At 53.6% G+C, this 24,586-nt stretch overlaps 1 protein-coding gene across 3 annotated transcripts; it reads left to right on the top strand.

Annotated features, from left to right (window-relative positions):
- The first annotated feature begins 1,107 nt into the window (after positions 1-1,107).
- On the top strand, positions 1,108-23,806 carry STAT5A (signal transducer and activator of transcription 5A). Of its 3 annotated transcripts, none has more exons than XM_066263598.1 (19): positions 1,108-1,252; positions 2,049-2,186; positions 2,505-2,661; positions 3,925-4,014; positions 8,543-8,717; positions 14,041-14,171; positions 14,404-14,555; positions 15,228-15,383; positions 15,765-15,944; positions 17,322-17,409; positions 17,508-17,630; positions 18,024-18,116; positions 18,546-18,752; positions 19,345-19,439; positions 19,531-19,661; positions 20,115-20,270; positions 20,962-21,013; positions 21,328-21,432; positions 22,472-23,806. In XM_066263598.1, the coding sequence occupies exons 2-19, from the start codon at positions 2,059-2,061 to the stop codon at positions 22,632-22,634; spliced, it is 2,382 nt and encodes a 793-aa protein (XP_066119695.1). In that variant the 5' UTR covers positions 1,108-1,252; positions 2,049-2,058; the 3' UTR covers positions 22,635-23,806. The 3 variants fall into 3 exon arrangements, with proteins under 3 accessions (XP_066119695.1, XP_066119693.1, XP_066119694.1); XM_066263596.1 differs by having other exon boundaries at positions 20,947-21,013; XM_066263597.1 differs by having other exon boundaries at positions 1,174-1,252; positions 2,032-2,186; positions 20,947-21,013.
- Positions 23,807-24,586: the final 780 nt, after the last annotated feature.

Raw genomic sequence — 24,586 nt, 5'->3', positions numbered from 1 at the left:
AGGGATGGTGGGAGAGAGAAGATCCCCTCAGGACAGAAGTCTTGGCCCAGCTGGGCTGTGAGCGGGCAGCCAGCCTGGCCCCTCCCTTGGTGCTGGTAATACCAGTTGTCAGGCAGAAGGGGGCCCAGAGGAGAGGGAAGCTGGGCAAAGGGGATGGAAGGTTTCCAGTCCAGCCTTGCCCAACTCTTCAGGCCCCTTAGGGGGCTCTCAGGGAGGGGCTGTGGCCCAGGCAAGGCTCAGGGAGGGTGTTCCCTGCTCTGCTCAGGCCTATAGGCTGTCGTGAACTTGTGAGGATTCAAGACAGCCCTCTCTGGACCTTTCTGAAGGTAGGACCAGCCTCAGATTCAACTGGGCTTGGGTGAGGGGAAGGGTAGGGTCATGTATGGATCATAGTTTGCCAACTAGGCCACGTGCCCATTGTGTCATGCTGGGCAAGCCCCCTCCCCTCTCTGGACTTTCATTTCTTATCTGCAAAATCTCGGTGGGGGGAGGGTCCAAACATATGACTGCCAAGGTTCTTTCCTGTTTCAACTGCAGAGGGTGTGTGCACCGTGGTGGGAGTAATGGAAGGAGGGGCGCTGGGGCCCTGGTGTGAGCTGGCTTCTCTGGAATCCCCAGTCTTTCCCCTCCCTAGGGCTTTGCCTCTGAAGTCACAAAAGTTGTGTCCCCAACCCACATAAACACACACATTTACTTTTTAAATCGAAAAATTTGAATGATGACAAATGCTAGAGCTGGAAGGCATCTCCAGCCAGTCTAACCCTTCCTTCCTCCCTTTTTACAGATGAGAAAACTGAGGCCCGGGTTTGGGATTTCCAGAGCCTGGGATTTCCCGGCCCTCCCACCCTCATTCCCCTGCCACTCCTGCGCCTCTTGCTCGCCACAGTCCGAGCCGCAGGCTCGGGCCGCCTGGGACTCCCGGGGGACCCCGCCGTCGGGGCAGTCCCCACGCCCGGCGCCGCCCAGGCTTACCGCGCGGGGCCCGGGCCGCGGCCGCCGCTGCGCACTCTCCGGGGAGCTAGCGACCGAGGGCGGAGGCGGGGAGGGAGCGACAGAGTCTGGGAGGGGTGTTGGCGAGAGCTCGCGCGCTGTGTATGGTCTATCGGAGGCAGCTGACCTTTGAGGAGGAAATCGCTGCTCTCTGCTCCTTCCTGTAGTAACAGCCGCCGCCGCAGCCGCCAGGAGCCCGGGCCGGGAGCGAGAGCCGCGGGCGCAGAGCCGGCCCCGCCGCCGGACCGCTCGGTGCCACCAGGTGGGTGGCCAGGCAGCGCGTCGCGGGCGGCGCGCGCAGAGGGGACACTGGACCCCTGTTTCGACCCCGTGCCTCGGAACCCGAAGCCCGACGGCCGGGAAGGGTGCAGGGAATGGTCCCCGCGACCGAGAGGGAGTTGAGGCGCAGCGCGGACGGGGGACGAGGGACGCGGATCCAGGGAAGGCGCCGCGGGTGGGCGTCGACCTCGCCCGCAGTGGGCAGGGGGCGCTGTCGGGCTGGTCTCCTAGTGGGAGACCGTGGGGCACAGCTGCGCGGGCACCACCGAAGAGCCGGAGCGTCTGTCTCCCCAACCCTCTCTTAGCAACCCTAGCCACGTGCCCGCAGGGACCCAGCCGTCCAGCGGACGCCGTCGGTGGCGTAACTTTGGGCTGGAATATCCCCCCTTCCCAGAAATTGGTACTCAGGGTTCGAGGTAGGGTAGGGGGATTCTTGCAACCCTCCCCAGAGAGCTTTGGGCCTCTGCCGTCAAGTTTCTCTTTCAGTTTTTAGCTGTCCCCCCTCTGGGGAAGCACCGGTGGGGCGAGGGGAGAGGAAGAGGAGGAGGGCACCTGACTTTCGAGAGCCCCTCCCCAAGCCTCAGCGGGTTCCTTGTTGGAGGGCAGGGCGCCCTTCCCCTCCTCACCATCTTTCTTCCCGCACAGGAAAGCGTGTCTGTGGGAGGGGAGGGGCCTGGCCTGACCGCGGTCCAGGCATAGGTGGGCATGGCAGGGACAGGGACAGGCCCAGCCCTCGCCTCCGCTGAGGAGCTGCCTCCTCAGCCCTCTACTCACCCTAGGTGAACGGATATGGCGGGCTGGATCCAGGCCCAGCAGCTGCAAGGAGATGCGCTGCGTCAGATGCAGGTGCTGTATGGACAGCACTTCCCCATCGAGGTCCGGCACTACTTAGCGCAGTGGATCGAGAGCCAGCCTTGGTAGGTGGCCCTGGCCTGTCTTCCTATGCCTGCCATTCAGGCCCCTTGGCCTTTTGGTCTCCTGTTTGTGGTCTGGTGTGATTCTGGTACTTTCTGCGAGGAAAGGGCTGTGCTCCTGAGAAAAGAGAACAGGGAAGTGGGAGCCTGGGAAGGGAGAGGGTCTGTTTCTAGACTCTGATACCTGTGGAGCTGCCCAGAACAAGTCTTGAGGACTGTGGAGTACCCTTAGGAGTCTGGGATTTCTGTGTCCCTCTTGGTGCCTGACTTTCTTGCCAAGGGCACATCACAGGAGGCTTTTCTCCCCTTTCCTACCCCAAGGGATGCCATTGATCTAGAAAATCCCCAGGACCAAGCCCAGGCCACCCAGCTCCTGGAGGGCCTGGTGCAGGAGCTGCAGAAGAAGGCGGAGCACCAAGTGGGGGAAGATGGGTTCTTGCTGAAGATCAAGCTGGGGCACTATGCCACACAGCTCCAGGTGGGTGTGAACCTGGGTCATCTGCAGGGAAGCAGTGTCCGCCTTCTTTTTCCAGCATCAGAACCTCTGGGTTTTTCCTGGCCTGGTCACTGACTCACAGCGTGACCTTGAACTTATCGGCAACTTTTCTGTGCTCCAATTTCCCCCACCCCCTCTTTCTACATCAGACCTGTTGGATTTCTTTTGCATATTACAAAGTGAGGGGTGGAATGTGTTTGTCCCCAAGAGAAGGGGGATGGGTGAAATGGCATTCTAGACAGAGCAAGCAGAAGGGATAGAATCAAGATTCCTTTTTAAAAAATTTTTATTGATTGATTTTAGAGAGGAAGAAAGTAGACAGAAAAAGAGAGAGAAACATCGATTTGTTGTTCCACTTATTTATGCATTCACTGGTTGTGTCTTGTATGTGCCCTGACCGGGGATCAAACCTCAACTGTGGCATAACAGGAGTATGCTCTGACCAAGTGAACCACCTGGTCAGGACTTCAAGATTCCTTTATTGGAGAAAGGAAGACTGACAGATTCTAGAAATGAGAGAATGAGGCAACCAGACATCCCTCTTGGGGCTCTTAAAGTAGTGCAGGAGAGGAGCAGAGTTGCCCTGCAGGCAAGAACTGGATAAAAGAGCCTTGAATTAGAGTTTAGATATAAGATGTAGTTTCTCCTTCCCTTAGGGTTGGAGGAGTGGATCATAGGGGAGAGAGGAAGTTTTTGTGGAAGCAGGAAAGGGGTGTGGGTGGTAATCATAGTCAAGCATGTATTGGAACTCTCTAGTATTTCTTACAGAATTATTCTTAAATATAAGCAGCAGGGTGCTAGAGAAATAAAAAATCCATCCCAGAAGAGGGAGGAAGCAAGAGAAACCTGAGGTGAAGAGGGAAGCAAAATAGGAACCCAGAGCTGACCAGGCCGGAAAGTACCTTGACTTGTTTGTCTGTGGATAAGAATTTAACCTCTCTGAGTATCAGTTTTCTCATCTTTGAAATGGGGATAATCGTTTCTGCTATATCATAAGGTTTCTATGATGTGAAAGTCTTAGGCGATGGTTGAGTAGAAAGGCTTTGTACATTGTGAGTTTCAGTGCACTGCAAACTAAATGAAGATATAGGAGAGGAAATCAAATCAGGCATCCGGTGACAGTTCCTGAGGCTTCCCAGGGAAAGCCGAGGCAAGGGCTGGAGGAGAGGAAGGTGTGGGCATGGCACTGAGGCAGGCATGGTGGGTCAGAGGATGGCCATGGCAGCTGCTCTTGGATTCTTTCAGAACACATATGACCGCTACCCCATGGAGCTGGTCCGCTGCATCCGGCACATTCTGTACAATGAAAAGAGGCTGGTCCGAGAAGCCAACAATGTAAGTGTCCCATGGGTATGGAGAGAGGAGTTGGGAAGTCCTTTCTCTCCAGACACACTGTGATTTATAAATACTGGCATGAGAGCACTGGAGAAATAAGAGACACGAGCAAGTATGAGAGGCAATATGATAGAGTAACCCACTGGCTTCAGTCCCTGGCTCTACCACTTATTAGCTGTGCAACACAAGCAAGTTACTTAACTTCTCTGAGTCTGTATTTTTTCAGGTAGGGGTAGTAACAGTACCTACCATGAAGGATTATTGTGAGGATGACTGTATTTCCTCATATATAAGATGCACATTTTCCCGAAAAATCTGGGGTCTAACAACTGGGTGCATCTTATACAGTGGTTGTAGATTTTTTTTACTTGCAATTCCTGCTTTTCCACGCTTGTTTTTGCGCTCATTGTTGAAAACAGTAATTCTTCATGAGACACAGATGAGGACAAGCTAATGGATGGGGGAGTTTTGACAGTGATGAGGAGTTGTATGAATTTTTTTTTTTTTTTTGTATTTTTCTGAAGCTGGAAATGGGGAGAGACAGTCAGACAGACTCCCGCATACGCCCGACCGGGATCCACCTGGCACACCCACCAGGGGCGATGCTCTGCCCACCAGGGGGTGATGCTCTGCCCCTCCGGGGCTTCGCTCTGCCAAGACCAGAGCCACTCTAGCACCTGGGGCAGAGGCCAAGGAGCCATCCCCAGCGCCCGGGCCATCTTTGCTCCAATGGAGCCTTGGCTGCGGGATGGGAAGAGAGAGACAGAGAGGAAGGAGGGGGGGGTGGAGAAGCAAATGGGCGCTTCTCCTATGTGCCCTGGCCGGGAATCGAACCCGGGTCCCATGCACGCCAGGCCGACGCTCTACCGCTGAGCCAACCAGCCAGGGCCTGTATGAATTTTATGATGAATATAACTTGAGTTCAATAACTTTATGTAATAATTTTTTTTCAAATTTTGGGCCTCCAAATTAAGGTGTGTTTTATACAAGGGATCGTCTTATACATGGAAATATAGTAAATAAGATACTATGTGGGCCACAGATAGACGAACAGATCAGTGAAACAGAAGAGGAAGCTGAAAACACACACACACACACACACCTGGAAACTCACTCTGTCAGAGATGGTGTTACAAATCACCAGGGAAGCCTGACCAGGTGGTGGAGCAGTGGCTAGAGTGTCAGACTGAGACACAGAGGACCCAGGTTCGAAACCCTGAGGTCGCTGGCTTAAGCACGGGCTCACCAGCTTGAGTGCGGGGTCGCTCACTTGCTTGAGTGTGGGATCATAGACATGACCCCATGGTCGCTGGCTTGAGCCCAAAGATTGCTAGCTTGAAGCCCAAGGTCACTGGCTTGAGCAAGGGTGTCTCGCTCTGCTGTAGCCCCCCAGTCAAAGCACATATGTATGAGAAAGCAGTCAATGAACAAGTAGGGCGCCACAACAGAGAATTGATGCTTTTCATCTCTCTCCCTTCCTGCCTATCTGTCCCTATCTTTCTGTCTCTCTCTCTCTGTCTCTGTCATAAAAAAAAAAAAAATTGTTATTCAATAAATGGGGCTGGGGCCAAATAAGAAGTATTCTCTGGTGAAGTCTGTGAGAAGAAATGGAGCCAAAGTCTGTGTCAGAAGAACTAACACAGGCAAGCTCAGAGAAGTGAGGCCCAGAGTGGCAGAACAGGGACTCATCCCTCAAGTCCTGGAATCATAAAGGAATTGAACATCTGCTTGGACAGTGGTACAAATCTTATATATACTACTTTCAGTAACGCAAAATAAATTTCATAAAATGATATCACACAGGTAAAGACCACAGAATAGTGCCAGGAGCACGGGTCAGATTTATCGTTGTTGCGAGCACTGATATCAGGAATTGGGCAGTTCATTCAGTAAACCTTTATTGAGGTCCTGTGGTGTGTCTGAACCTGGGCTAGGACTGGAGAAATAGATACAGACCTGGGCCCCCCTGAAAGGAATTCAGCTGATGATAGATTCTCTAGTGGCGAGCTGAGTGCTAAGGGGGCATATATGGGAGAAGTGCCCCGCTCAGACTGGGCGGGCTGGCCGAGGGTGTGTCCTGGGGAAGGGGAGGTCTGAACTACAGTGGGGAAATCAGGAGGGAGGAGTTTTTAGTCAAAAGTAGCGCCTGACCAGGCAGTGGCGCAGTGGATAGAGTGTTGGACTGGGATGCTGAGGACCCAGGTTCGAGACCCTGAGGTCGCCAGCTTGAGCGTGGGCTCATCTGGTTTGAGCAAAAGCTCACCAGCTCAGAACCAAAGTTGCTGGCTTGAGCAAGGGGTTACTCTGTCTGCTGAAGGCCCGCAGTCAAGGCACATATGAGAAAGCAATCAATGAACAGCAAAGGTGTCACAATGCACAACGGAAAACTAATGATTGATACTTCTCATCTCTCCATTCCTGTCTGTCTGTCCCTGCCTATCCCTCTCTCTGACTCTCTCTCTGTCTCTGTAAAAAAAAAAAAAGTAGCAACAGCATATGTGAAGGCAGGAAAGCATCTTATCACATTTGAAGACTTGCAAGTAGTCAATGCAGCTGGGGAGAAAGGGGCCAAGTGAGGAGCCCCAACAGGTAAAGCCAGAGAGGAAGCAGAAGTCAGGCCACAAAGGGTCTTCCAGGACAACCCTTGTGTCCCTTGAATTGTTGCAATCACAGAGCTATCTATAAATGTACAAGTGAATTTGGCTCCAATTAAGAAATACTTGGGCCCTGGCCGGTTGGCTCAGCGGTAGAGCGTCGGCCTAGCGTGCGGAGGACCCGGGTTCGATTCCCGGCCAGGGCACACAGGAGAAGCGCCCATTTGCTTCTCCACCCCTCCGCCGCGCTTTCCTCTCTGTCTCTCTCTTCCCCTCCCGCAGCCAAGGCTCCATTGGAGCAAAGATGGCCCGGGCGCTGGGGATGGCTCTGTGGCCTCTGCCTCAGGCGCTAGAGTGGCTCTGGTCGCAACATGGCGACGCCCAGGATGGGCAGAGCATCGTCCCCTGGTGGGCAGAGCGTCGCCCCTGGTGGGCGTGCCGGGTGGATCCCGGTCGGGCGCATGCGGGAGTCTGTCTGACTGTCTCTCCCTGTTTCCAGCTTCAGAAAAATGCAAAAAAAAAAAAAAAAAGAAATACTTGGTGGCGCAGTGGATAAAGCGTTGACCTGGAACACTGAGGTCACTAGTTCAAAACCCTGGGCTTGCCTGGTCAAGGCACATATGGGAGTTGATGCCTCTTGCTCCTCCTCCTTTCTCTCTCTCACTCTCACTCTCTTCTCTCTAAAATGAATAAATAAAAATTTAAAAAAAAGAAAGAAATACTTGTCCATGGTGTAGGTGTTGATGTGGCTGGGGGTGGAGGGTGGGAATCGTTCCTTTCCCCAGCCATTAAGCTGCTCCTGGACACCTCTGATATTCAAGGCCTTGATTTGCACAGGACAGACAAGGTCCTCTCACTTAGAAGGCTCACATCTTAGTACAGGGAGGCAGACAAGAGAGAAATAAACCCAAGAACTACATAGATACTCTCCGACAAGAGTAGTGCTGTTTGAAATTCACCCTTCAGACAAGGCCACTCTGAAAATATGCGAGTTAAAGTGCCAGCCTCGGGAAGATTTGGTGCCAGAATGTTCCAGAGTGATGGAACAAGTGCAAAGGTACTGAGGCAGGAATGTGCTGTGTGTTCAAGGAACAGAAAGTAGCTGGTGTGCTGGGCAGCAGTGGAGCTGGGGGTGGGAAGAGGCAGAGACTATCAGCTGGGGCAATGGAGGCTATGGGAAGGAGTTGGGAATTTATTCTAAGAACATTTTATTGGAAAGGCCCTGAAGACTTGGTTGAGATCAGACCAGGTCACTTTATTTTTTTATTTTTTTTACAGAGAGAGAGAAAGTCAGCGAGAGGGATAGACAGGGACAGACAGACAGGAATGGAGAGATGAGAAGCATCAATCATTAGTTTTTCGTTGCGTGTTGCGACACCTTAATTGTTCATTGATTGCTTTCTCATATGTGCCTTGACCATGGGCCTTCAGACCGAGTAACCCCTTGCTCGAGCCAGCGACCTTGGGTCCAAACTGGTGAGCTTTTGCTCAAACCAGATGAGCCCGCGCTCAAGCTGGCGACCTCGGGGTCTGGAACCTGGGTCTTCCGCATCCCAGTCCGACGCTCTATCCACTGCGCCACCGCCTGGTCGGGCCAGACCAGGTCACTTTAAAGTCTGGATCCGCAAAGCCCTTGTCGATGCCTCCCCTATAACTTCACTTTGGGGTCTAAGACACCGCCTGTGAGAGGTTCACCTCAGTCCCTCGTCCCTCAGTCACAGAAGGTCTTGAGTGAGAACAAAGACCACGTGTCTTCACCTAGCCTTGCTCCCCAATTCTGACAAATGCCTCTCCTTCTGACTCAAATTGCCCTTTCTTCTTACTCAAGGTTTGGAGTTTGGGGTCTGTAGTATTGGTGTTTCCCCTAGGCCTGAGGTTTCCTCCCATCCTCACTGCCCAGCTCACTGCTGCTTATACCTCTGATCTGTCTCCAGGGGACCTCTCCTGCTGGGATCCTGGTTGATGCCATGTCCCAGAAACACCTTCAGATCAACCAGACATTTGAGGAGCTGCGACTGGTCACACAGGACACCGAGAATGAACTGAAGAAGCTGCAGCAGACCCAGGAGTATTTCATCATCCAGTATCAGGAGAGCCTGAGGATCCAGGGTGAGGCTGCTGCAGCGCGGGTGCTGTGTGTTGTGAGGATAGGAGTGAGGACCACTTTGCGAGCTCCGGCAGGGTTGGGGCTAGGTGGGTGTCTCTCTCCAGGGAACCTTCCCCAGAGCCTGGGAGGAGTGATGGCTCTGTGTAAGGGAGCCCCTGCTGTGGGCCAGGCTCCAGGCTAAGCCCTTTGCATGCATGATTCAGTTCAACCTTTACAAGTCCCAAGATGTAGGTAGTTGTATTATCCCTATTTTGCAGATGGTAAAACTGAGGCTCAAAGAGAACAAGTAAGTTGGCCTGGGTTGCTTATAAGTTGCAGAGATGTGTCATAAAATTCCTGTACTTTATTAGCCCTGGCCGGTTGGCTCAGCGGTAGAGCGTCGGCCTAGCGTGCGGCGGACCCGGGTTCGATTCCCGGCCAGGGCACATAGGAGAAGCGCCCATTTGCTTCTCCACCCCTCCGCCGCGCTTTCCTCTCTATCTCTCTCCTCCCCTCCCGCAGCCAAGGCTCCATTGGAGCGAGGATGGCCCGGGCGCTGGGGATGGCTCTGTGGCCTCTGCCTCAGGCGCTAGAATGGCTCTGGCCACAACATGGCGACGCCCAGGATGGGCAGAGCATCGCCCCCTGGTGGGCAGAGCGTCGCCCCATGGTGGGCGTGCCGGGTGGATCCCGGTCGGGCGCATGCGGGAGTCTGTCTGTCTCTCCCTGTTTCCAGCTTCAGAAAAATGAAAAAAAAAAAAAATTCCTGTACTTTATTAACTAATATTTATGCCAATACTTAACCATGACAAGAGTATGGGGGGGAACTCAAGAGAATTAACCCCAGGTACAATTTGAGGATGATTCTGGAAATATGACCCGTCTTCCTCCCATGCCAGACTGACCCCAGAGCTGTGTCACCCATCCCAGTGACAACAGTAAATGTCAACTGCCTTTTCCTTTGCACTTTTTTTTTTTTCTGGCTTCTTCAGGTAGAACCTTCAGTCACTGATTTTAGATCTTTCTTCTTCCCTAATATGTATATATATTCAGAGCCATGAATTTCCTGTGAAGCAATGTTTCAGCTGTGTCTCATGATTTTGGACTTACTGTGTATCATCATCATCATTCAGTTTAAAGCCTTTTCTAATTTCTCTTCTGATTCTTTTACCGAGGCACTTAGGGTTCTATTGCTTAATTTCCAAATATTATATTTGGTTTCTTCTAGATGTCATATCATTATCGATTTCATTTTCATTTCATTATTGACTTCTATTGTTGTCAGAGAATATAATCTGTAGTATCTCAATTCTTTTAAATTTATTGAGACTTGTTTTGTATCCCAGCATATGCTCAATCGTGATGGATGTATCTGGTGGACTTGAAAAGGATGTATTTTCTACCATATTTCATTAAAAGCAGCAACAATAAATTCAATAATGTTAACAAATATAACAATACTTATTTTAAAATAAGTATTTAAATATATAACTAATATATTTAAATGTGTGTTATAATATAATACTTATACAATAGTCTATATATTATGCATGCTACATTTTATATTTTTATTATATAAAACAGTATAAATACATATATTTAAGTATATATCAAATAAGTATATATTTATGATGTTAACATCCTAAAGTTTTACCAAAAAAGGTAAAAACAAAAAACTAACAACATCTATATTTTCCAAACCAAAGTTTAATGAGTATAATGGCATTGCTTTACAGTTTTACCAATCTTTTTAATGTTAGGGTGAATAGGAGGTAGCTGGGTCTTGCTTTAAACCTGTTGTAACCTCACATATCTTGCAGTCTCTACAATATTCCAGTGTATAATTTCAAGAGGTTAAAAGAGAAAAAGGCAAAGTCTTATGACTTTGGAAAACAGTTTTGGCTTTGTGGACCTTACATAAGGGTCTTGGGAACCCTCCAGGCCTCTCTGGCCCACGCTTAGGGAACCACGGATCTGTCTTTATTTTTTTGCCTTACTCTTCTATCAGATGCTGAAAGAGAGGTATTAGAATCTCCTATTCTATTGTGGAATTGTGTACTTCTCCAGTTATTTCTGTAAATATTTCTTTTATGTATTTTGAAACTTTGTAGATTCATATATATTTATGGTAATTGTCCTTCTGATTGGTTACTAATTATGAAATATCTTTCTTGATCTCTGGAAATAATGTTTGTCTTGAAGTCTACTTTATTAGATGTGACTGTAACTTTTCCAGCCTTCCTTTCCTATATTGATTGGCACAGCACATCTTTACCTATGCTTTTTTAAATTTAAAATGTAGACAGCATATAGTTGTCTTGCTCTTGCATTTATTCTGATAATCTTTGCCTTTTTTTTTTTTTTTTTTGGTATTTTTCCTAAGTTAGAAGCAGGGAGGCAGTCAGACTCCCACATGCGCCTGACTGGGATCCACCCGGCATGCCCACCAGGGGGCGATGCTCTTCCCATCTGGGGCGTTGCTCTGTTGCAACCAGAACCATTCTAGCGCCTGAGGCAGAGGCCACAGAGCCATCCTCAGCGGCCGGGCCAACTTTGCTCCAATGGAGCCTTGGTTGCGGGAGAGGAAAAGAGAGACAGAGAGGAAGGAGAGGGGGAAGGGTGGAGAAGCAGATGGGCACTTCTACTGTGTGCCCTGACCGGAAATCGAACCTGGGACTTCCACACACGGGGCCCACACTCTACCACTGAGCCAGCTGACTACGGCTAATCTTTGCTTTTAATTAAAGTGTTTAGTACTTAACATTTAATATAATATTTTTTAAATTAAAAACATATTTTCATTGAATTGAGAGAGAGAATGAGAAACATCAACTCGTTCCACTTAGTTGTTCCACTTACTTGTGCACTCGTTGATTGCCTCTTGTATGTGCCCTATCTGGGGATAGAACCCCCGACCTTGGCACCCAGTAAGCCACCTGGCCAGGGATTGATTGAAGTTTCCACTTTAGTATTTATTTTCAGTTTTGTCCCTTATCAGTGTTTGTTTCTCTTTTTTTTTATTATTTAATTTTTTTAGGATTCTCTTTTAATTTACCTGTTTCAGCTTTCCTCCTAACCCTGCTCTGTCACTGTTTTTCTGTACCCTCAGGCCAGCACATAGCCTGAATCACAATAGGTGTTGAGTAAGTGTTGGTGGGATGAGTCTATCATGTCTTTGACTCATCTGACTCCATCCCCCAGAGAGGATGTCCCACTTCGTAGATTAAGGAACAGGAGATTCGGGCTATTAGTTCTCTACCCAAGGCCTTGAACTAGTTGACCGTATTTATGAGCCTGTTCTTGGATTTTCTGTTTCCTAATTATGGGTTAGAGTGTGGATTCTTGTTTGGGTTTGTACCCATCAGGCAATGTCAGTTCAGTCTCATTTATCAAGGTCGCCCGTTAGAAACACAGACTATTGATCTGGTTGAGCAAGGGAAGCCTCAGCTCCCCTGGTGGAACAGACAGTTGCCCCACCTCTCCTGGTGTCCTTCCTAGAAATTTCTGTAAATTGCCAGAAGAAACCTAACTGGGTCATTTGCACAGGAGGCTGGACTCAGGTGGGGGAACACCACCATGTCCCTGTGGGTGCAGGACTCCTGAGGTGGCCATCCAGACTCCTGCTGTGTTCCCTGCTGGGCACTGCTCTTCCTGCTTGGGCCCTGGCAGTGACTGGAGCCATATTACTGGATTCTCTTCTTGTTCTGGGCTCTTCCTGACTGTCTAGAGTTGCTTTGGTCTGTCCCAGCATGTGTGACCGTGCGGCAGGACCTAGTTCGGTGAGACATGGCCCTCAAGGCCTGCCAGGAACTTGACCAAGATATTCATATCTTCTTGACTCAGCCCAAGTAAGGACGCTGGATGTTCAAACAGGCTATTGGGAGGGTGCAGGTATCCCAGTCTTTAGGATATCGATTCCCTTCGGCGTGGGGAGATGGGTTAGCAGGCTGCGGAAGGCACACAGGTGTCTCTGTGAAAATGGTTGATTTCTTTTTTTTCTTTTTCTTTTTTTTTTACAGGGACAGAGAGTCAGACAGAGGGATAAATAGGGACAGACAGACAGGAACAGAGAGAGAGATGAGAAGCATCAATCATCAGTTTTTTGTTGTGACACCTTAGTTGTTCATTGATTGCTTTCTCATATGTGCCTTGACCGTGGGCCTTCAGCAGACTGAGTAACCCCTTGCTCGAGCCAGCGACCTTGGGCTCAAGCTGGTGAGCTTTTGCTCAAACCAGATGAGCCCGCCCTCAAGCTGGCGACCTCGGGGTCTTGAACCTGGGTCTTCCGCATTCCTGTCTGATGCTCTATCCACTGTGCCACCACCTGGTCAAGCAAAAATGTTGATTTCTTAAGCTGGTTATGAATTCACAGGTGTTCCTTGTGTCATTCTTTCTATCTTCCCTATGTCTTAAGTATCTATAAGTGATTTTTTTAAAAAGGAAATTAGACCTCACTGACCCCATTCCTGCCATTGGTGACCTTCCCAAAGCTCGTGTGAAGAGCACCGCCTCCTCTCCCGACAGAATCCTGCTGCTTTTGTGTGGGCAGTGGTCTCTCTCTCTCTCTCTCTGCCGCTCTTCTTTTCTCTTTCTTCTCTTTCTTCTCTCATTTCTCTTCCTGTTGGTCAGCTGAGCGCACAGTGACCCAACCTGGACAAACTTGTTCGGCACCTTCCAGCAGGTGGGGAAACTCCTTCCCGGGAGAGGCTTGCGCTCTGGGAGGCGGACAGAGCCATGGAGCCGGGCTTCCCTGATGAGGCCGCGTGGGAGCTTGGGGCTCAGAGCTGCTCGTCCCCTCTCCTGTCCTCTACCCACTCGCCAACAAGGACTAAGTCCCGCCGGAGCTGACACGTGCCAGGCAGCCTCTCGAGCATTTTCTGTGTTATCACTTTTCATCCCCACGGCAGCCCTGAGGCAGGGACCAGCGTCCCGTGTTACCCACGGGAGACGGCAGCACAGGAGAGTGCAGTGATTTCCCAAGTCCACCCAGCTAGGCAGCGGCCAGGGCCGACTTCCTACTAGGCAGTGTGGCTCCAAGCTGGACCCCAGTGTAGCATGAAGAAGGCTGGGCACCCAGCTGTGTGGGCCATGGGCGAGGGTGGCAGGAGCCTCCTCAGCTGTCCCCACAGCCTCTGTGTCCCCAGTCTCTAGAGGGGACTGAGAGTCGGGGGGCCAGGGAGTGGAGCCTGTTCATCCCTGGTGCCCTTGGCTGCCGGAGCCCTGACTTGCCATTGGTCAGAGTGTCACCTTGAGGGCGTTGCCTGCAGAAGGGGTGAGTGTGGTTCCTGTGGGTTCGCTGCTGGACGCTGGGAGGTGATGGTCCTGGGTGTCGTGTCCCTCCTCTAGCTCAGTTTGCCCAGCTGGCCCAGCTGAACCCCCAGGAGCGTCTGAGCCGGGAGACAGCCCTGCAGCAGAAGCAGGTGTCCCTGGAGGCCTGGCTGCAGCGCGAGGCCCAGACGCTGCAGCAATACCGGGTGGTGAGTGGGGTCTGCGTCCCTTTTGTCGGGCTTGGGGGACTTGGGGGTCCACGTCCTGGGCTGTCGGGGACCCGAGAGAGGGGTAGAGCCAGGAAGGAAGAGGACCCAGGGAGCAGGAGGCCTGTGGGGGCGTGTGAGGCAGAGCAGGTTGGGGAGAGGGCGGCCCTGCCCCCTGAGCGAGGCCCTGCGGGCCGTTCTCTGGGAGCCAGAGTGCCTGCCCCCCCTCCATCAGGAGCTGGCCGAGAAGCACCAGAAGACCCTGCAGCTGCTGCGGAAGCAGCAGACCATCATTCTGGATGACGAGCTGATCCAGTGGAAGCGGCAGCAGCAGCTGGCGGGAAACGGAGGGCCCCCTGAGGGCAGCCTGGACGTGCTGCAGTCCTGGTAATGGGTGTGGGGCGGGCAGGGGCTGGCAGGGAGGGCGGGGCAGGGGTTCACCGAGCTGCTGCCAGCTGCTCATCCTGCTCCCATTTCCCTACGCAGCTGGCTCGCTCTGTCTGTGACAGGTCTTATTTCACCTGTGGTTCTGGTTCTGACACAGACTTCGGTGCCCCCAGCCCTGCCCCCTCCCTGGAAAAGGACTCATGTGTTGGGGAGAGGGCAGGGCTGGCAGGGAGGGCGGGGCAGGGGTTCACCGAGCTGCTGCCAGCTGCTCATCCTGCTCCCATTTCCCTACGCAGCTGGCTCGCTCTGTCTGTGACAGGTCTTATTTCACCTGTGGTTCTGGTTCTGACACAGACTTCGGTGCCCCCAGCCCTGCCCCCTCCCTGGAAAAGGACTCATGTGTTGGGGAGGGGGCAGGGCTGGCTGTGCAGAGGGATGCTCGGGCTGGTTGGGTCCAAATCAGGTCTCGCCTCCTGCGTGTCTCTGTTTCTGGAAGGCGGGGCTGCTCTGCCCTGCTTGGTGGACAGGAGTGGTGGCTCAGGCGGAAAGCCTTCCCGGTGAGCGTGGAGCGGGCCTTCGGGGCTCTCCCCAGACTGGGAGCCTTTTCACCTCTGCCCTGGGGGCTGGGGTAAAGCCGGTTTCCTTCCCTTTGGCCTTGGGGCTCGTGTGCAGGTGTGAGAAGTTGGCCGAGATCATCTGGCAGAACCGGCAGCAGATCCGCAGGGCTGAGCACCTGTGCCAGCAGCTGCCCATCCACGGCCCGGTGGAGGAGATGCTGGCTGAGGTCAACGCCACCATCACAGACATCATCTCCGCCCTGGTGACCAGGTGACTGCTGCCTGTCGGCCACGCCCAGCCCCGCTTGTGGTTGGCCTGGGAGAGGCAGGGTGTGCTTTGCAGATGGGTGGCTCTCCCTTGAATCCTTGTCTGTCTCTGCCTCATGCCCCGTCCCCTCTGTCCCCAGTTGCTATGGCTGCTTGGTGTTGACCTTCCCCAGCTTCCTGTGAACACTGCGTGGGCTGCCGCCGAGTTCATATCACTGCCGCCCCTCCCCCTACTCTCCCCAACTCCCAGTAGATTCCCTGGGACCAGGGTCTCTGCCACCTGCTCTTCCTTTGCCTGCTGAACCCTGTGTGAGGCATCCTCCCCACATGGAGGGGCCAGAGCCCTGTCCCCTGAGACAGCATCTTGTCGCTTGTGTCCCCACAGCACATTCATCATTGAGAAGCAGCCCCCTCAGGTCCTGAAGACCCAGACCAAGTTTGCGGCCACCGTGCGCCTGCTGGTGGGTGGGAAGCTGAACGTGCACATGAACCCCCCCCAGGTGAAGGCCACCATCATCAGTGAGCAGCAGGCCAAGTCACTGCTCAAGAACGAGAACCCCCGCAAGTACGTGTGTCCTTCCTCACGTCTGCCCCTCTCCCAGATCAGTCTGGGGGCTGCCTCTGTCCTACCCATGGAGTTCTTGTGATGCAACAGCGTGGCCTCCCTCCCTGAGTCCTTTGTCCTGGCTTTGCAGACGTGGCCCAGTATCTCTCCAGTCTGTTCTTTCTGTCCTCGCGTACACTTCACTCCTCCTGATTTGAGGTCTTCCCCAGTCCCTCCTGTGCACTCTGGGTCTTCTAGGATCTGGGCTAAGTACTGGGAAACAGTGTCATCTAAACAGAACTTGGCTGTGTCCTCAGACAATCTCTTGACTAGCAGAACAGGCAGCAGACATGGGAAATGATTAGTGCGCGATGAAGGAGACTTGTAGAGCACTGTGGAAGGGGGTCACGGTGCGGGTGGGGCACAGTGACACTTAGTTTCAGGCTGCAGGATGGATGGGAGGAAGCTGGTGAAAAGGATGGAAAGGGAAGGCTTCTGGGCAGCGGGAACATGGGCCTTGTGCTAAAGGTGTGTGTGTGGATAGAGAACCCAGGGCTCGGTTCTAGGGTCAGGGCAGGCCACCCACGAAAGGTGAATGAATGAAGGCAGGAGTGACTGTGTGAGTGGGGGCCTGAGCAGTGACTTGGCCTGCTGCTCACTGATGATGGTGGCCTTCACCTGGGGGGCGGTTCATGTGCACGTTCAGCTTCCCACACTTTGTCATGTGTGCTGAGTGCCTATCATGTGACCCAGGGATCCAATGATAAAGCAAGTAAGAAATCTCCCTTTCTTAGATCTTACATTTTGCCTGGGAAGGGAGACAGTCATATACTTTTGAAAATAAGACAGTTTTCAAAGAGTGATAAACCGTAGAAAGCAATGAAAACAGATTGGTATCACAGCATCTGGATAGATGTTTCAATATTACATGGATGATTTGAGGAAAGCCTTTTCTCAGAAGATATTTGAGTGTTTGGGGCAACAGAAAGAGCAAGTGCAAAAGTCCTGAGGTTGTCACCAAGTTTGTATGTTCGGCAAACAGAGCGACGTGGCTTGCTTGTCCTGAGTGAGGGGATTCCGGAGAGGCCAGGGAGGTGGACAGGGGGTGATCGCGGTGATTCGTGTGGGCCTAGATCATGATTTTTATTTTAAGTGCACTAGGAGCTGCTGGAGGCCCCTGAAGGCCCTCACATCAATCTTGATGTCCAAGGTATTTGCTACCTAATGACATTTGAAGATTTTGCTTGGGCACTCTCAGGTTGGTGGGAAAGTAAGGCCAGAGACACACCAAGGAACATTCTTAGGTGACGGCACAGAGGCTGCAGGCCCCGGTTGGCAGCCAGGACCAGACTCCTGGCCTGGGCCTGTGTGGAGATGGCGCTCCTCTCTCTTCCACAGTGAGTGCAGTGGAGAGATCTTGAACAACTGCTGTGTGATGGAATACCACCAGGCCACGGGCACCCTCAGCGCCCACTTCAGAAACATGGTGAGGACAGGGCCTGGGTCTCAGAGGGAAGGTCTGCTTAGAGCTCAGCCCTTGTAACAGCTCATGTCTCCCTGTTCCCCTCTGACCTCACCCTGCAGTCACTGAAGAGGATCAAGCGTGCTGACCGGCGAGGCGCGGAGTCTGTGACCGAGGAGAAGTTCACGGTCCTCTTTGAGTCTCAGTTCAGTGTCGGCAGCAATGAGCTCGTGTTCCAGGTGAAGGTGAGGCCCCACACGCCCATCCCCCACAGATTACCCAGGAAAGCCGAGGTGCCTGCCTGAGGCCACGTGGCTGGTCTGCGAAAGCCAGAGAGCTCTGAATCCTCCCTCACACGCTCTGGACAAGTTACCCTGTGATGCTATCAGAAAGCCGACTTTCGCTCTGCTGGTGCCTGTTGGCGAGGCTGTATTATAATCTGGCATCAGCCCGCAGAATTTAGGCAATGGGCCAAGAAGAAAGATGCTGAGTATTTTGTGTTTGTTTTTGCTGTGGTGTTGTTGGGAGGGGCTTGTGGTTGGGACTGTGGGTGAGCAAAGAGGGCTGGGAGTCTTGCCTAAACTTAGGGCAAGATGGTGGTCGTATGCCCTCACCTCTCACTCTTTTGCCTCCCCTAGACCCTGTCCCTTCCTGTGGTTGTCATCGTTCATGGCAGCCAGGACCACAATGCTACTGCCACTGTGCTGTGGGACAACGCCTTTGCTGAGCCGGTAAGTCCCCATGGGACCCCCATCTCCAGACCCTAGGATCCCCCAGGGTCATTCCCAGCCCCTCCAGCATCTGCTGAGTGGCCCCCTCACCGCCAGTGAGGGGGCAGCTGGTGTGAGCACCCTGCCATTGGCATGTCCTCAAGCTCTGTGTGGGCTTCGGTCTTGGACTAGGGTCTCCCAGGTCTGTGAGCTTCATCTTTGGGAGCTGGTCCCTGATCTTCCTTCTGCTTGTGGTTTACGTCCCTGATATTTGTCTTCAGTCCCCTCGTCTGGGTCTCTAGCCTGCACACCCACCTTTCTTTCCCTTCTCTGGCTCTTTCTCAGTCTCCTCTGCCTCTAAGTATCTGTCTGTCTGTGTCTCTGTGTCAGTGTGTAAACATTCCCACTCCATCGGTCTGCCTTCTCCCCCGGCTCCTCTCTCCCTCGCAGGGCAGGGTGCCGTTTGCCGTGCCCGACAAAGTGCTGTGGCCGCAGCTGTGTGAAGCGCTCAACATGAAGTTCAAGGCCGAGGTGCAGAGCAACCGGGGCCTGACCAAGGAGAACCTCCTGTTCCTGGCGCAGAAACTGTTCAACAGCAGCAGCAGCCACGTCGAGGACTACAGCAGCATGTCCGTGTCCTGGTCCCAGTTCAACAGGGTGAGGGGCCCACCGCAGGCTGCCTGCCTGGGACCACCCGTGCCTGCCGCCCCTCCCCTCCCTTACCGACGGGCACTGCCTGAGCTCAGCGCCTCTCCCTCTCGTACAAGCTGGAGAGATGGAGGGGGCTGGTAGCCTGAGAAATGCAGGCAGCCGGGACAGCCAAAGCAGGACCACAGAAAGGCACCCGGAGCTGAGAGGCAGGATCCTTGGGTCGTAGTTCTGTTCACTAGTCTTCCAGGTCCCTTCCCTTCTCTGTGCAGTGGTTTCCCCTTCTTTGAAATGCAGGGGTTGGGTGGGAATGACTGGGGAGGTCTTGTATAGCTCAAACAACTCTTTGCCTTCCTATCCCCACCCCATGGGACAGTCTTAGATCTCCGTGTCTGAGAGGCCAGAGAGCGAGTTAACTCTCCAGTTCCCTAAGATAGGAGTTGGGGACTGTGTCAGTTCATGGACTGCCAGAGTGTGGGACAGATAGGGTGAGCAATTGGGAGAGGGTCTAGATGGGGACAAGAAGGCACTGACTGTTTCCTGGGCCACCCGTGTCTACAGGGGCACAAGCCCTGACTTGGGGTTTCCCCGGGGTTCCCAGGAGAACCTGCCAGGCTGGAACTATACCTTCTGGCAGTGGTTTGACGGCGTCATGGAGGTTCTGAAGAAACATCACAAGCCCCATTGGAATGACGGGTGAGGAATGGCGGGCTGGGGGTTGGGAGGGCGTGGGCTCGGGACAGTGGCTACTAGCCCAGCGGTGATGCTCTATGCCCCATGCACCCAGGGCCATCCTAGGTTTTGTGAATAAGCAACAGGCCCATGACCTGCTCATCAACAAACCCGATGGGACCTTCTTGTTGCGCTTCAGTGACTCAGAGATTGGGGGCATCACCATTGCCTGGAAGTTTGACTCTCGTGAGTGCCCTGTTCTGTCCACACGCCAGCCCCAATTTTCCTGCTTCCTGTTCTCCGTCAGGCACGCGTCCATAGAAGATACCCGGGCAGGGGGGTGGGGGGGATAGGAAATGAGCTCCGAGTCTGGGAGGAAACATTCCCTTTCTATCATTTTCTATTTTGAAGTATCTAAAATCACTGGTTCTCTAGGCTCTGGAATCGCTGGGTGAGTCCTTCAGCAGTCTCAGGCTCTCCCTGCTCTGCCCTGACCCAGCCTTGTTGGTATCTGCTCTGCTGCTTTGCTGGGTACAATGTCCCCACGGCTGTTTTCTTGCCCAGGGAGCACAAGGGACGGGCTTGCAGCGCAGGCTGGTAAAAGCCCAGATGTGTCTGCAGGCCGTCCCTAAAACCCCACAACCCCGGTCCTCCTCCTGACAGTGCTGGGTTGTGGAAACAAGCTTGTCCTTTTCACAGCTGACCGCAACCTGTGGGACCTGAAGCCATTCACCACGCGGGACTTTTCTATCCGGTCCCTGGCTGACCGGCTGGGGGACCTGAACTATCTCATCTACGTGTTTCCGGACCGGCCCAAGGATGAGGTCTTCTCCAAGTACTACACTCCTGTGCTCGGTACGTCCTGCCCTCGTCCTCCCTAACCCAAGGACACGCTCTTGGGCTAGGCAGCGGGAGCTCTCCAAGAAGAGCCCAGGGCCATTCCCCCTGTGGGCTTTGGTCATGGGATGGTGCAGAGCACGTGGGAGGATTTCAGGGCTCACGAGTGAGGAGAGGGAAAGTGAAACCTCTGAGCCTACTTTCTTCTCTGCAAAGAGAAAGGAGCTGAGTAGACTCTCACTTCTGCACCCCTGGAAGGAGAGGCTGCAGGGCTGGGGGAGGAGCCAGGGTAGCTCAGACCCACAGACAGTGCTCTGCTCCTGTCTCCGTCCACGCCACGCTGTCTCTACCCCCCACCCTGAGTCCTGCCGCCGGGTTGAGTGTAGGAAGCACAGTGGACAGGTTTTTCCTCTTCAACCTGTCCCCTATCCGGTGCTTGGGTTTGCTCCTCGGTGTTGATTCTGTTGCCTTGGCAGGGGTGGGGGCGGAGGGAGAGAAAGCGAGGGCCAGGAAAGGAAGCTGGAGAAGGGAGGGGACTGAAGCCAGACTCTGGGTAGCCTCCAGCAGGTGTTCATCTGGGGTCTGTGGGAAGTCTTATCCTTGCTGAGACCCCCCAGGGAGACAGAAAGCAGACTCCACGGGGTAGGCTTCTGCCACCCTGGTGAGCTCCTGGAAACTTTGGTTCTCATCACAGTTCCCCCCTCGGCAGCTAAAGCAGTGGACGGATACGTGAAGCCGCAGATCAAGCAAGTGGTCCCTGAGTAAGTGTCCGGGGTCCAGCTCTGGCCTCCTGCTGTCTCTGTCTTCCCCTGGCTGTCCTCACCGCCACCCCCATCTCCCATTCACACGCCCAGCATTCTGTTCCCCTGAGACCTGGCTCCACCCTGCGGAGGGAACTGGGCTTGGTCACCACGGGGCCAATACCCAGGGCTCCACTTCTGCAGCCAGAGCCCCAGGCCCAGTGGGCGCTTCGTCCGTCTACCCCTGAGAAAGACATCAGGATACCCCCCGAGCCCCTCCCCAAGTCAGCTGCTGCCCCGAGGCTGCTGAGGCTCTGCTCCGCTTCCTCCTACAGGTTCGTGACATCTGCAGACTCCGCTGCGGGCAGTGCCACCTACATGGACCAAGCCCCCTCCCCAGCCGTGTGCCCCCAGGCTCATTACAACATGTACCCACAGAAGTAGGTTGTCTTCCTATGGGGCTCCATGGGGGAAGGGTGAAACTGGGTGCTTGGCCTCGGGCTGGACCCCTGGAGGGCTGGTGGGCCCAGGAATCCAGAGTTCTTCTAGGTCTGAGACCACCCAGCCGAGGCTGGGCTCTGGCATGTGCCCAGACTCAGGGAGGGTGAGCTCAGCAGTAAAAAGTACAGAACATTTCAAAACTACATATAGGGTCCTTGCTGTGGTGCTGACTAGCTGTGTGGCCTTGGGAAAATTATCGAGCCTCTCTGGTGCTGTTTTCTCATCTGTCAAATGAAAGCAAGAACACCTGTCTCCTGGGGTTGGGGGCAGGGCTAAATGAGAGAGTGTGGGGCAAGCACTTAGCACAGATGAGGCTGTCGTAGGGGCTTTACACAGGACAGTTATGAACGGGTTGGTTGTCCTTAGGTGACGGATGGGAACAGGGTATCAAGTGCTCCTCTCTGGAGCTCCTAGGGTAGAGAATAAATTTTCTTCTGAGCTATGGGTGGCCTGGGCTGGATGTGTGGATGCCTCAGAGGCTCAAGCTGTAGTGGGACCACCACAGGCTTGGGGTTTCCCAGCCAGGTGGCCTTGAGCAAGATTCCAAACGCAGTCAAGTCTCATTTCCTCCTTTGTAAAGTGGAATAAATGCCTACCTTCCAGGTGCCTGGAAGAATTGCAGTTACGTGGTTACAAGGTCCAGGTCACCATAGGTGCTCAGTGAATGGTCCTAGGATATAATGGGCTAGCGCTGCAGGTGGGCAGAGCTCACTGGCTCAACCACCTGGTTTTACAGATGAGGACAGGGAAAGTGAATCCCTGCGCTCACTCAGTGAGGTAGTGAGAGATGAGACTGGGGTGCTTCCTAGCAAGCCAGGGACTGATGAATTCAACTCGGGGTACAGGAGTCTGGCCAGAGCTGGTCTTGTTCCCATGAGAGACTATGGTCTGAGTAGGGAGCAGGCCCCGGGACTGCCCCTGGGAGCTCGGGGCTGTGAGGCGGGCCAGCTCCCTCTGACATCCCCCTTTCTCTACCAGTCCTGACCCCGTCCTTGACCAGGATGGGGAATTTGACCTGGATGAGACCATGGATGTAGCCCGGCACGTGGAGGAACTCTTACGCCGCCCGATGGACAGTCTGGACCCCCGCCTGTCCCCACCTGATGGGCTCTTCACCTCCGCCAGAGGCTCACTCTCCTGAATGTTTGAATCCCACACTTCTCTTTGGAAACAATACTTGTGTGAAGGGCCCTGTTGTGATTTTAGTGTTGCTGTGCATATCGGTGCCTTTGCAGGCAGCACATGTACGTGTGCCTGTGTATATTTGTGTAGGAGGTGTGCCCGCCTCGCCTTCGCCGTCCTGGGTGTGTGGCTGTAACAGCGGCAGGCAGCCGCCTTGATCTTCAGAACAAGGTATCCCAGGAGCCCCCGGGCCTCATTGTTGTGGAAGAGATTGAGCCACTTCTGTCGCGCCAGGTACTCAGCGCAGGCAGGGCCTTCATCTGCTCAGCAGCAGCAGCTATTCGAATGAAGTTATTCAAGAAGGGAAATAGAGACAGGTGACGTCTCTAAGCTTTACTCCTGACTTAGAAGCTTTGTGCCCCAAGTGTTTGTGTGTGTGCGCGTGTGCGCGCGCATGTGCATATATGTGCATCTGTTCTTGTACACGTATTGGTCTATTGCTTCTTCCCTTAGGAGGGAGGTTGGCGTTCAATTTTAGGTAATATTTTACACTTTAATGAATATGGACTCCAGACGTTCTGTGCACTAAGAGCTTATCCAGGGTATGGCCATGTCCTTAACACTGCGGAAATGGGTCATGTGAGTCGGACCTGTCAAAGCTGCTCTGAGTGCGACCTTTCTTGGCCTTCTGGTCTCCCGTCCGGAGCATTGATGCTGTTGCCCACACTTCCCCTACTTCCCACCCAATATCCCCTCCCCTCCACCCAGCCTGCCTTCTTCCCTTGCCTCTCTTGCTTACAGGAGAGGTAAGAGAGGGGAAGGCAGGCCTAGGACATGGTGGGTCACCTGGAGACCCGGGACTGATCTCCTCTAATCCTGGAAAGAACCTGCAGCAAGAGACGGCAGCAACTCAGCCGCTCGCTGCATGTCTGTGGGATCCCGCCTGAAGGGTGAAGCTGGTCTTGGCTTCCACTCCGCTGGGGGTGGGACCTGGGAGAGGCCTCATCACAGTTGCATAACTGGCTGCGGTCTGAGAAGGCCTGGCCCCCAGCCTCCCTCGCTCCGGCCTCTAAGGCTATCTGGCATTCAGCCAGGAGCAGCTGAGGCGGGAGATGGGGAGCTCCAGATTTAAAGCTCTCTGAAGGCAGGTAGGGATGACAAGAGGGAATCTTTTGTACTTTGTACATAGGCCACACACATTTGTGAAAAGTGTTTTTGAATAAAATATTTTTTTTCATAAAACTGCTGGTATGGCTCCTGGTTGGGGAGCTCTGGGGGCTGGTGGCGTGGTGTTCCTTCCGACCTATGTGGCTGACGCTGTCGTGTAGCCTGGAACTGCAGCTCTGCACCTTGCTGGTGTTTTAAGGGTGCTGACCACCCTGGAACACTGTCAGTGTTTCTCAGAAGACTAACGAGCTAGGACTCGAGGTCTTGGGAAAAGATGGGGAATTACTGGGGGGAAAGGGGCGCGAGGAGTGGGGGAAGAACTGTGGCTGCCGCTAGGCGCAGTCTTGAAGCTGGCAGCTGAGTGGGTGGGGGGCACAAGATGACTCTCCATCCTCCGGGGTCAGGGTCACAGGAAAGCCTCACAACAGTCCCTCTTCCCGGACACCAGCAGGTGGCACCATCCCACGCTACTGGGCTCTCAAATGGTGGCTTGAGACCAAACAGGAGCCTGGGCAGAGAGCAGGAGAGGATGGTCTCCCCATTTGGACCCCTCTGGCACCAAGGTCCAGGGGCTGTCACTGGGGCCCTTGGGGGAAGGAGAGAGCAAGGACCTGCTAACGAGCCTCAGTCTGAGCTCAAAGCAAGGGAAGGGGCTGGCAGCCCGCCCCAGGAGAAGCAGAGGCCCAGAGCGGGGCGCTGGGGGTGGGGGTGGGGAGGGAAGCAGCCGCCAGCCCCGCCTGAGCACACTAATCTCGCTTCCATCTCAGCAGGGGAAGGAGGCTCGCATCTCATACTCCTGCTCAG

Source organism: Saccopteryx bilineata, chromosome 2 (assembly GCF_036850765.1).
Source record: "Saccopteryx bilineata isolate mSacBil1 chromosome 2, mSacBil1_pri_phased_curated, whole genome shotgun sequence".
In the NCBI taxonomy this organism is placed as follows: Eukaryota; Metazoa; Chordata; class Mammalia; order Chiroptera; family Emballonuridae; genus Saccopteryx; species Saccopteryx bilineata.
Note: the sequence above shows the minus strand (reverse complement) of the source record. Positions and strands in the feature narration are given on the sequence as shown.

Coding starts and splice junctions, on each gene's coding strand:
- STAT5A (XM_066263596.1), top strand. CDS start 2,059: ATGGCGGGCTGGATCCAGGCCCAGCAGCTGCAAGGAGATGCGCTGCGT. Junction 14,172..14,403: donor CGCTGCAGCAATACCGGGTG/GTGAGTGGGGTC, acceptor CCCCTCCATCAG/GAGCTGGCCGAGAAGCACCA. Junction 15,384..15,764: donor ATCTCCGCCCTGGTGACCAG/GTGACTGCTGCC, acceptor GTGTCCCCACAG/CACATTCATCATTGAGAAGC.